Raw genomic sequence first — 12279 nt, forward strand, 5'->3', positions numbered from 1 at the left:
TGATGGATTGTTATGAGATTTCTAAGAACCCCCCAATAAGTTAAAACAAAAAATTGTGAACATCCAATTTAAAGACGACTATGGTGGATGGTGGGAGGCCACCATCCACCTGCAGAGAACCCAACTGGAGGAAGCCTCTGGTAGACCCCCACAGGCCACAGGCGAGGGAGGGTCTCAAACAGCTTTACTGTCAGAGATGATGTAAACTTGATGGTGGAGCAAGCGATCCAACTATGGTGTGATACTTAGTGCACCTCCCTCTTGACCCAACTTGAATTTGTCCCAGGCTAAAATATTTCTCATTTGTTCCATGACAGAAATTTCTTCTCTGGCTTTTAAAATATTTCTGGTGGTATGGGAAGAAGCACACCAGCCCATGCCATCATGAGGTGTCTGTTGAGACCAGTTAACAGGTAAATGAAGACCCCAAACACCATATTTTTGTTAACAAGGGGGATTGGAGCAGAGACCCAAAACCCATCTGTTGACAATGGGACATCCCCTTGACAGAAGGGTCACAAGGAAGGGATGAGTCAACCAGGGTGCAGTCTAGCACCGATGAAACACAATGTTCCTCTGGTTCCTTGAGGCTTCCTCACCCCCCACTATCATGACCCAGTCCTGCCTCTCACTGCAGCTAGACTGGAGCATGTACACAGGTACAGATAAGAGATACCGCTCACAACACATGGAATTCAGGAACAGGAATGGAAGTAACAATACAAGAAGGGAAGGGGCAAGGTGGGAAGATGAGGGGAGGAAGATGGAACCAATCGCAATAATTGACACATAACCACACCCCCACTCCAGGCAGATGAATGAGAGACCGTGGGGGGAGACAGCAGTCGGTAGAAGACATGAAAATAACAATTAAATAGATATATTGCTGGTGGCCTTTCTCATTTTCATCTTTTCTTTCATTCTGTTTTTGATGGTTAGGTTCCCGGTTTACGAGGCACAGGAGGCAATAACTGACACCAGGGTTTACGGGGCAGTTTCTGGAGGGGAGGGGAATTGGGGAACAAGCAATGCAGGGGGTAGGGAGGACTAGAACTGACTGTGATGTAGCATATACAACGCTTTTTAAGCGTGACTTAACCGTGGAAGTATATGATATGTGAATTTTGTATCAAGAAAACTAATAAAAATATAAAAAACAGAAACCAGAGTTGACCAATGGTTACCATGGGTGAAGGAGGAAGAGTTTTGCGTGGGGGCAATGAGTTACTGGTAGTGAATCATTTGGAAAAGGATACCAGTGATAGTTGTACAACACGAAGAGTATCATCAACGGCACGGAGGTATACATGCAGAGGTTGTTGGACTGGGCAATGTCCTGCCACAATTAAAAAGTAATAATGACACTAATATCAATGAGTACAAGAAAGAAAATGTTCTCAAACCGACCGTGGTAATGACTGCACAACTCTTCCTGGTATGTTTGAATTGTGTGATATGTGAAGTGTTACTAAAACTGTTTTTAAATGTCACTTTCTATTCCCCTACAGTCAAGTCTCAGAAACCCACAGAAGCAGTTCTACTCCATCCCGCATAGTCAACTAGGAGCTGGAGTCCACTCTGTGCAGTGAGTCTGGGGTTTTGTAACGGACCCTAGGATGCTGCTGTCCTTCTGACATGGGTGTTCCACCTTCTTCCCGTCCTGGGGGGACCTGCTACTGCCGGGGTGCTGGCCCCAACAAACTGGCTGTGCGCATGCTACCTGCAGCCAGGACCTTTTTCCTTTCGGCCAACAGCTCTGGGATCCCGCCCGCACGACTGCCCTGGACCCTCCTCCATTCACGCTGCCATTCAGACAATGAACCATGGCTTCACTTGATCTTGGCACTTAACTATCTTTATTTCCACAATAAAATGGATTTTTTTAAAAAGGACAGTAGAGATTATATTGCGACTAAATTCTAGTCAGAGAATGCAAATTCTATTACAGCAATGCGGGCTTTAAGGAAACCATGACATAGAGTCAGTCCTACATAGGTGAGCACTGTCAGGCCAGAGAAGGTAACAATGTCTTTGCCACGCCCATGCCCATGCCCATGCCCGTGCCCGTGGCAGTGAACGAAGGCTCTTGGCGCAAGTGCAGAGCAGCTCCTGGTCCCAGGCAGCGCCTCGCTCCCCGCAGAGCTTAGCAGTGGAATCGGGTGGAGAACTTGGGAGACACAGGCACGGTCAGAGGCTGGTCACTTGACTTGACCTCCACAGCCTGATACTTTCGTATTGGGTTGGCCTTGTGGACCTGGAGAGGAAGGGGAAAGTTCCCTTAGTGAGGGTGTGAGATGCACTTAGCGCTTTTAACATTTTCTTCCTGAAAAAACAATCACGCCATTTTCTAGATCCCAGTCACCAACTTTAATGGAAAAGTCTGTGAGCTCCGGATCCCCAAGGTTGGGCCCCTTAGCTTTCCCTGTGGAATGTCACACCTCATGGCCCAGCCCGATACTGGCCCTCATGAAAGGATCACTGGAGATCAGGGGCTACGGCACAGGGTGGTGGAGAGAGCAGATGGTGCCCAGCTATCAAATGGAATAGTGTCTGGGTCTTAAAGGCTTCTATTCAAACAAGCAGCCATCTAAGTAGAGCATCAATGAAGTTTACATCGAAGAAGCACCCCAGCCTGTATGGAAGATCCAAAGATGCTGATAAGAAGAGTATCAGAGGTAAAATTGTGGACACCCAGTCTGTAGATGGCTATGGAGGCAGTGGGGGTATGTAGGCAGCTGGAGTCTCTGGCAGGGCCCCTCTGATCACAGTCGGGGAGAGAGCAGCCTGGCTACCACAGAGATTATCGCAAACTTGCTTCTGGGAGATGGGGCTACAGTATAATGGGACACCGGGTCAGTTGACCTTTCTCTTGACCCATCCTATTTCGCACTTGTTCCATGACAGAAATTTTCTCTTTGGCTTATTTTAATATTGCTGGTAGTCTTTTCTTTCCTCCTTTTTATGTGTTTTTGTTTTTTTATTGTCTCTGTTATGTTTCCAAGTTGATGAAGCACAGAGGAATGGATGCACAGAGACAATAACTGCGGTGATAGTTTATCAAAGATGGTTGGTGGGGGGGGTTGAGGGGAACTGGGGAACAAATAATGAATAAGGGAGGGGGGAAGGTGCACTAGGACTGATAGTGATGATGTACATACAACTCTTTTAAAAAGTGATCTAACTATTGAAGTGTATGATATGTGAATTTTCTATCAATAAAATTATCGGGGGGAAAAGTCACACCTATCTCCAACTTGATTGGGAATGATGCACGAGGCAGCTCTCATTCAACTGCAGCAGAGAATTGTTACATGTTAGGAGCTTGCCAGTGTCCAATCTTAAGTGCACTTCCCCTTAACGTTTACCAAAAGTGTGGACAAGGACGTCAATGACCAGGAAAGGTTATTGGGAGGGGGGCCCAGAGATCCACACTGAATCAAGCTGTGTCTGTGGAAAGGCAACTGGCAAGGTGGCCTCTAGGATGGCCTGTGGGCCTGCACGGGGAGCCCTGGTGCATAGTGGCTGTGCACTGGGCTGTTAACCACCAGAGGTCAGCAGTTTGAAACCACGATGCTCCACGGGAGAAAGACAAACAAGGCTCTCTCTACTCCCGTAAGAGTCACAATCTCGGAACCCACAGGAGCAGTTCTACCGTGTCCTGTAAGTGCCACGAGTCCTGTAAGTGCCAGGGATCTCGGTGGCAGTGAACTTGGTTTTTGGTGTGCTTATCCGCCTCCACCGAGTGTCCCTTAAGAAACAGTTCTACGACAGGGCCAAACACAAGGGCGGGACAAGCACTGAAGGAAAAGGGAGTTCGGACTAAGGTGTCAGCCCACAGAGCAGAGCTGAGGGCGCAGTTACCAGCTCCTTCCGCAGCTGGGCCAGCTCCTCCTGCTGCTGCTGCTCCTCCTGCTGCCGCAGCTCCTCCAAGCGCTGGGCTTTCTGGGCTTCCAGCTCAGCCATTTTCCTTTCCAGCTCCTGGCGCTCCTGGGCTCTCTTCTCTGTGGCCAGCTGAAAAGGTTCCTGGACTAGAGAACCAGCAAGGCCTTCTGAGTACAGAACAGAGAGCACATCGGTGCACAAGCAAGGCATGCGTGAGCCCAGTCTAGGACCACACAAGGGGTTCAGACATGCATGGCAGCAGAAGGGCCCACTGGGACAAACGGGTGGGAGAACCATGGACGTTTGTACATTAAGAGTCTTATAAAAAATAAGTCAACATTTTGAGAGTTGGAAAGACTCTTGGAAATTTTCTAATGTCATCAGGAAAATAGGCCCACAGAAATAAATAAAGGTTAACTTACTCAAAAGTAAAACTACACAGATCTGGGCGGATGCAGAAGAATCTTAATTTCCTGACACCCTGCTCGATGCTTAAGGCATTCAATTCCATGTCCAAGGCTTGCATTCATGAAGGACTCCAGAAACACCGCTGGCTCTCGCCCTCCTCCCTCCTTCCCCACCCCTTTACTGGCTGCCCCAGGGGCCAGGGAAAGCTGACGGCTGCCGCTGAAATGCCAACAGTGCCTCCCAGTATTCCCGTTCTATGACTCGGGCTGTACATTCTGCAACTCAACAGGGCCTCTGTGTTCAACAAAGGCTAAACCCTGATTCCAGGGGCAGCAAAGCTACAATATTCTACAGTCAAAGGTTTCTGGCTGACACAGCACTGTAACGACACAACTGAGTCACAGGTAACCCCCCCCCCCCCAAGAAGTCTGCCACCAGTTTTGCCCCAGTACTCCAAGTGTACCCCAAACCCTACCGGCTGCGCTTTTCTTCTCCTTCTTGGGAATGAAGGGCTCCTGGGAGATGGTGGTGTTTGGTCGAGCCTTGAAGCAAGCTGCTTCCTTCTGCTGTTTCAGTTCTTCTTCCAGCTGAGAGAGCGAGACAGTCAGAGGCAACCACACCACTTGCCAGGCCCACCACATCTCCATGACTCAAGTGCAATGCTTCTGGGCAGCTTCATTATAAAGACGGTGAGTTTCTGTGTGCCCAGTGAAACCGCTCACCCATCTGAGTTAGAAGGAATCTTTGAGAGACTTTTAAGACCCATCTTAAACCCCAAACCATAAATAACTAGGCGAATGGCCCCAGTGTGATTTATTTGGGAGTACACAGTATCGCCTGAAAAGTACCTTGGCCCCAGAAGTTAATCAAGCCTATTTAGAGGAGGGAGATACTGAGGATAGTAATTTGGTACACATCATCAAAGGAATGCAATCAGTAAAATCCAGGTTGTACAAAATCCATAGGGCAAATGATCCAGTTTATTCAACAAATAAGATGCAAGCAGGGAACCTATCAATTAAAAGGAATCTAGAGAGTTAACCAACCAATCCAATGTGTGTACTATTCAACTGCTAACAATTAGAGGGACTTTGGGATATCTGAATGCTGAGTTTGACAAGATTGAGAAATTATTGCTCATCTTTTTAAGTGTGAGAACAGTATTGTTTTGCTTTGTGAAGTCCTCTTTAAAGACAGGTGTTGAATCTCTGTGTGCAGTTAAGTATGTAGCACAGTGGTTCTCAACCTTCCTCATGCCACGACCCTTTAATACAGTTCCTCAAGTGGTGGTGACCCCAAACCATAAAATTATTTTCGTGGCTACTTTATCACTGTCATTTTGCTACTGTTATGAATTGGGTGACCCCTGTGAAAGGGTTGTTTGACCCCCAAAGGGGTCACAACCCCCAGGTGAGAACCACAGCTCTAGGATTTCTCAGGAGAGTTCTGAGGGTAGAAGTTTCTGGTACAGAGACAAGGAGGCTGAAACAGGGTGGTCCATGCACTGATTACTCTAGAACCAGGCGACAGAACTGCATTATGTGATTCTCTCTACTTTTCATGTCTGAAAAACTTTACAAATGTTTTTTTTTTTCTCTGATGGAAAACACCGTACAAAGACACACTGTGGCGTCTACTTCCGAGCCAGCCTCCGAGTCCAGCTGGAGAACCAGGCCAGCAGGTGTCCTCGGTCCCCTTGTGAAAGCAATCACAAACAGCTCGTGGGCTTTAAAGGGATGGCTTCCTACAAGAGGAGCCCAGAGCATAAGAGCAGTGATCTTGCTGGAGGGGACACTGTCCCCACTCAAAACTCATTGCCACTCGGAATTTCAGAAAAGTGACCTGGTTTTGGAAAGTAGTTTGTTAAGATGAAATTGTAATAAATTAAATGGGTCCTACGGCCTGTGTGATCATGAGGTGTCGATGGGATAAGGCATCAGACATCAAAGACCCAGAACAAAAAGTCGTATCGATGTGAGTGAGGGGGAGGGCGGAGTGGAGACCCAAAGCCCATCTGCAGACAATTGGACATCCCCTCACAGAAGGGCCACGAGGAAGAAGGCGAGCTAGTCAGGGTGCACTGTAGCACTGCTGACACATACAACTTTCCTCTACTTCTTTAATGCTTCCCCCCACTCCCACTATCATGACCCCAATTCTACCTCACAAATCCAGCTAAACCAGAGGAAGTACACTGGTACAGATAAGAGCTGGAAACACAAGGAATCCAGGGCAGATAAACCCCTCAGGACCAATAATGAGAGTAGCGATAGCAGACTAGGGGGAAGGTGGGGCAAGAAAGGGGGAACCCAATCACATATAAGCCCCAACCAGGGGTATGATGAACAACAGGGGTGAAGGGAGACAGCAATCGGTATAAGACATGAAAAAATAATTTATGAATTATCAAGGGCTCATGAGGGAGAGGGTGAGGGGTGAAATGAGCTGATACCAAGGGCTGAAGTAGAAAGAAAATGTTTTGAAAATGATGATGGCAAATTATGTACGAATGTTCTTGACACAATGGATGGATGTATGGATTGTGATAAAAGCTGTAAGAGCCCCCAATAAAAGGATAAAAAAAAAGGGTTCTAAATCCAGAGTGAGCCCTGGTGGCATAGTGGTTACAAAAGGTCTGCAGTTCAAAACCACCAGGGATTCTGCAGGACACAGACAGGCTTTCTCCCCTGTAGTTACGGCCTAAGAAACACACAGGGGCCCTTTTCTCCTGCCCTATAGGGTCTCCACGGAGCTTGTTAGTTTTGAACCCAGAGTGACTGGGGAGGGAGGGAAGGAGGGAGGGAGAAGCCAAGACAAAGCTCTGGAACAGATTCCTCCCTGGAATCTCAGGGAAAGCAAGGCCCTGCAAGGCCTGGATCTCACACTGTGAGGGAATCCATGTCAGTTGTTGCACACCACCTAGTTGGCGGTAATGTTAGGGCCGCACTAGGACAGGAACACAGTGCCCAGGCCCTCCCATTTATGGCCATTCTGGCTGCTCGGGCCCCTCCCCACCTGGTGCTTCCAAGTCTGCATCTTCAGAGCCCCCCTTCTGTCAGTCTCCAAACAGAAAGGCTCCATCTGGGTCGCCGTTTTCACCTTCTTCTCTGGCAGGTTCACGCTGTCAAAATGGGGCAGAGGAAGTGCTTTGAACTTGGGCATCTGATTGAAAAGAAAACAGAGAACTTGGATAAGCCTCTCTTGTCGGAACACAGTACACCACTTGGGTGAATCTGAAAAGCAGGCGAGGCCGTCAGTTTTCAAAGTGGCACGGTCCTGCAGAGGCAGGGGCTCAGGGGGAGTTCTTGGTGTGTTTCCCAATGGAGCCGAGAACCAACCGGCAGCGTGAGCTTGGGCAGGTCACTTACCTTCCTGGGACGGGATAGCTACGGAAGTGAATTGAACTGTTTCTACTGCACTGGGCTCTTGGGCAGAGGCAGGGAGTGATGGTTGTCCGTGGTGCCACCAAAGAAAAGCATCCGCTGCCCAAGGAAGTGGAAGCACCTACCTCCCCCTTCTGCAGTTCTTTTATTTTCCGCTCCTTCTGCAGCTGGCGCTCCTTGTCCCGCGAGTCAAAGGAGAAAGGGCACACTTCTACAGTCCTTGCTTCTGGGATCTGGGGCTTGAAAGGCACTCCATAATGTGGCACCGGCTGAGCCTTTATCACCACCGCCTCCTCCTCCTCCTCCTGGGGGGACACAGAGCTTAGATCAAGGCTCCTCGTGGCTACCCCCACCTCAGAATGAGGAGTCAGCAGACGTCAGGGGCAGCAGCGTGCTACCGAGGGCAAGCCCCTCAACCTGATGGGTGTCTTGGCTTCCCTCTTCTATCAGACAGCTAATGGACGCATTTGGTGAGTGCTAACACAGGTACCCTTAAAAGCTCTAGAACTCTCCCTGGGAAGGCTGTGAAAACAGATGGGGGCGAACATCGGGAGAGGAGGCCTGCAGAAAGGCCCTGAAGCAGGCATCCACCCTCGCCTCTCGCCGACCCAGCCTCCAGACTCCACTGCAGCGTGTGACTGGAGGGAAGGCCTGCCAAACCCAAAATAGGACTACGTAAATTCTTTGGGTTCAAGCTGGTAACATAAGATTGCCATGTATTTTAGTTTCAAATGAAACTATAAAAAGGCTTACGCTTGAGATCTGCTATAAAATTACCCTAACTCTGGATATTTAAATATAAAATGGGGAGTGTAACAAGAAACTAGCCTGATCTACGGCAATTTGTGTATTCCAGTTCCATGAACTCTCCCTACACGGTCACCCGCGTAGCCTTTGGCTTAGCAGAGAGAGGGCAGGGACAGGGACAGGGACGAGGCAGGAGATGCTGGGGTAGCTAGCAGCTGGGACACTGAAAAGACTGCTTTGCGTTTTCTATGGACTCGACCTGCCGCTACTCTGGTGTGTTTTGTTTTCTTTCCCTTTAATCCTCATGCCTTTCCGTTCTTCACCGATGAGGACCCTCGCACGCAACAACAAACATGCTAACAGCACCATTTACAACAGGCGCAATAGCAGTCTGCTTCTAACAGGTAGCCTTTGCCACATGCTTCTCAGGCTATCTATGGGGAAAGACCAGTTTATTCATCTTTGTTTTTCATTTAATTCAAGGCATACGGATATATTTTATAAAAGCAAAGCAAAGCTGAATTACTAAAAATTAAAAGGGGGATAAACGGGTATTAACACAAGCCCAAACTTTTCATTTCCAGAGTCAGCACAGATATAAAATTGTAAGTTGGTAAACAAGCGGCCATCTAGCTCAGAAGCAACAAAACCCACATGGAAGAAGCACACCAGCCTGTGCGATCACGATGTATTGAAGGGATCAGGTATCAGGCAACATCAGAACAAAAAATCTTACCACAGTGAATGAGGGGGGGAGTGCGGTGTGGAGACCCAAAGCCCATTAGTAGGCCACTGGAGATCCCCTTGCAGAGGGGTCTCGTGGAGGAGATGAGCCAGTCAGGGTGCGATGTAACAACGATGAAAAATACAACTTTCCTCTAGTTCCTAAATGTTTCCTCCCCACTCCCACTACCATGACTCAAATCTGACCTTGCAAGTCTGGCTAGACCAGAGGATGTACACTGGTACAGATAGGAACTGGAAATACAGGGAATCCAGGGCAGATATCCCTTCAGGACCAGTGGTGTGAGTGGCGATACTGGGAGCATACAGGGAGGATGGGTAGGAAAGAGGGAACTGATTACAAGGAACTATATGTGACCTCCTCCCTGGGGGACGGACACCAGAAAAATGGGTGAAGGGAGACGTCGGACAGGGCAAGATATGAAAATTAATAATTTATAAATTATCAAGGGTTCATGAGGGAGGGGAGAGTGGGGAGGGAGGGGGGGGAAAAAAAGAGGACCTGATGCCAGGGGCTTAAGTGAAGAGCAAATGTTTAGAGAATGATGGGGGCAATGAATTGTGCTTTACACAACTGATGTGTGTATGGATTGTGATAAGAGTTGCATGAGCCCCTAATAAAACAATTAAAAAATAAAAATTAAAAAATAAATAAATAGAATTGTAAGTTATAAACTTATAAGTGTTTGTCCTATCTTCAATTTCCGTGCTTTTCTGATTGCAAACCAGTCAGCAGTGTAAACACAGTCTGTGGACAACTTCTGAGTAACCCTCTCTAGCAAAATAAGGGCATCTGCTCTGTTTTCTCAGGGAGGATTCAAGAGTAGTAATTTCTGAATTCCGATGGTTGAAACATAAGAATATTCCTGCTTCTAGGAAAACAAAAACAAAACAACCTACTAAACATGTGCCAAGAAGGCCATCGGGGGCAATTTAGTCTCAGACGACTTCCATAGCCCATGCTGAACTGTCTCCTGCACCGAGGGGCTGGGTTTCAACGCTACAGAAACGGACCGCCTCCAGTCAGCAGTTTCCACTGAGTCAGGAGATTCACACACGGCACCTCGCTTCTCTTGCAGGAGCCACAACACAGGCCACACTCACGCTTCCTCATTCTTACAGCCAGCTCAAGACAAGGGTGACCACCAAGGAATCCCATTAAGCTAAAAAATGGGTAATGCTTAGACTGATTCTGCAGAAGGTGAAAGAAGCCTTTGCTCCCAGGAAAGCACCTCTTCTTCTTTGGTGAGCGCTCGAACTCTGTTCTTCAGCGAGAAGGCCGGGGACTTGGGAATGGTAATCGGAAGTATTTTCTTCTCTGGCACACCCTGAGAGGAAGAAGCACTTCAATTAGACACCACAGGACAGTCCCCGTTCAGCTGCACATTCCCTGAGGGGAAGGCACATGGTAATGCTGGGCCTGGAGGTCCCTGTGCACACACAGGCACTATGTATGTGATTAAGTGAATGGACAAGCAACCCTGTGTTATACGAGTAAACCATCCTTTAAGGGTAAGTTCATTTACCAGGAATGAAGAATGGGCTAGCATTTAAAGATGTGTTGTTTACCTGACTCAGACAGCAAGGGATGGGTTATTGTGACAGAGAGTGGCAAGCAAGGAGGGGCAGAATTAGATATTTTCTGTCAGAATGTAATTCATACAACCTAGATTGGTATTCTTGAAAAATACACCAGAAGGGAACCCTACATGCCAATATTTTATAGTTTCTCCCCACTTCTTGGAATACTCCAACCCCGCAGACAAAATAAATCAACGCACCTAGGATCAGAACAGATCCTTCCCGGTCTCTTAAAACTTACTTTTAATACAGTCTCTACAACAAAAATTTACATTCAAAACATTATCCTCCAAAGGCAAATGAGGTAAGGAGACTGGGCAAAGACCTAATTCAATTTGCCTTTGTCAGAAATGAGAAAAGAGCAAGAATGCACAAAGATAAATAAAAGTATTAATTTCGTAGTCTTTTAAAATACAATTAAAACAAGCTATTTTCACCCATGAGCGGTATTTTGCAAACAGTGCCAGTGTGGCGGAGTAAAGAGTAATGGGCACACACGAACAACTGGGTGGAGGGAGGGTGTGAGTTGGTACGACCTTTAGGGATGCCATTTCTATTAAAGTGCTTAATGGTTGTGCCCTTTCACCCTAATGATACTTCTAATATTCAATGGATGGTCTCAATTCCATCGTTTCTTTAACATTCTTAAAGTCAGACGTTACGGATGATTCAATTATCTGACAATAAAGAATTAGTTGGACCCGTTCTTATGCTGTGGTTCATCCAAACAAGTCTATTGTGGAGCCGCTCCTGTTGCTTGGTGCTTGCTGTTCAGTGGGGTCCGACCCACAGCAACCTTATGCACAACAGAACAAAACACTGCCAAGCCTGGTGCCGTCTCACAGGTGTTGCTGCAGGGAGCCACTGTCGTAGCACTGGGCCAATCCATCCAAGTCTTGTTTTGAGGACGATCTACTTCACCAAATACGGGAAAGGGACTAGTCTCTCCTGATGACCCATCCAAAGTACATGAGACAGACAGAGCCTCACCAAGTTCGCTTCTAAGGAACATCTCCTTAGAAAGGTTTACTTCTTCCAAGGGAGATGCATTACACACACCACACTATTCTGCCATCCCATAGTCCCTATGGGTAGAACGTGGACATTTCGACTAGCATCCGGCCGGAACGGTTTTTGCTAAAACATATCTGATCACCTTACCTTCCAACTTTAACATACTGGCTCTTGCTGCCGACCTACAAGAGCATAACAGGGAAGTGACGAGGCACTTTGCAAGCTGGTCCCCTGCCTGATTCCGCAGTCTTCTCGCTCGCCCTTCACTGCACACCACGCTCACACCACAGAGAACTGCTGGCAGCTCCCCAAACGTACCACTGCCTCTGATCTCAATACCTCTGCAGGCACTCACTCAGTGTGCTTTCTCTGAGATGCCTTGACTACCCGGAAGCATCTAACCCATCTTTTCAAGCCTCCACAGAATTATCTCCTCTTTCATCAGGCCTCTCGATAGATCTTGCCACTCCCAGGACGCGCAGAGCTGCCTCATCTTTCCCCTCGATCATGTTCCACCACA

The 12279-nt window shown here is 47.7% G+C and overlaps 1 protein-coding gene across 2 annotated transcripts in view; it reads right to left on the bottom strand.

The window, feature by feature from the left end:
• Positions 1 to 1833: 1833 nt before the first annotated feature.
• Positions 1834 to 12279, bottom strand: part of TPX2 (TPX2 microtubule nucleation factor) — a 48698-nt gene continuing 38252 nt past the window's right edge. The window contains exons 13-18 of one of the 2 annotated variants that reach the window (XM_045295288.1): positions 10397 to 10492; positions 7799 to 7978; positions 7306 to 7452; positions 4766 to 4877; positions 3862 to 4028; positions 1834 to 2254 (exon numbers count right to left, since the gene is read on the bottom strand). In XM_045295288.1, the coding sequence (XP_045151223.1) occupies positions 2144 to 2254; positions 3862 to 4028; positions 4766 to 4877; positions 7306 to 7452; positions 7799 to 7978; positions 10397 to 10492 (813 nt within the window). In that variant the 3' untranslated portion in view covers positions 1834 to 2143. Of the gene's footprint in view, positions 2255 to 3861; positions 4050 to 4765; positions 4878 to 7305; positions 7453 to 7798; positions 7979 to 10396; positions 10493 to 12279 lie in introns of both variants that reach the window. The other variant, XM_045295287.1, reaches the window with a different exon arrangement.

The sequence above is a fragment of the Echinops telfairi genome, unplaced genomic scaffold (assembly GCF_000313985.2).
Source record: "Echinops telfairi isolate 266 unplaced genomic scaffold, ASM31398v2 ScPeMD7_5592;HRSCAF=6446, whole genome shotgun sequence".
Taxonomy (NCBI): Eukaryota; Metazoa; Chordata; class Mammalia; order Afrosoricida; family Tenrecidae; genus Echinops; species Echinops telfairi.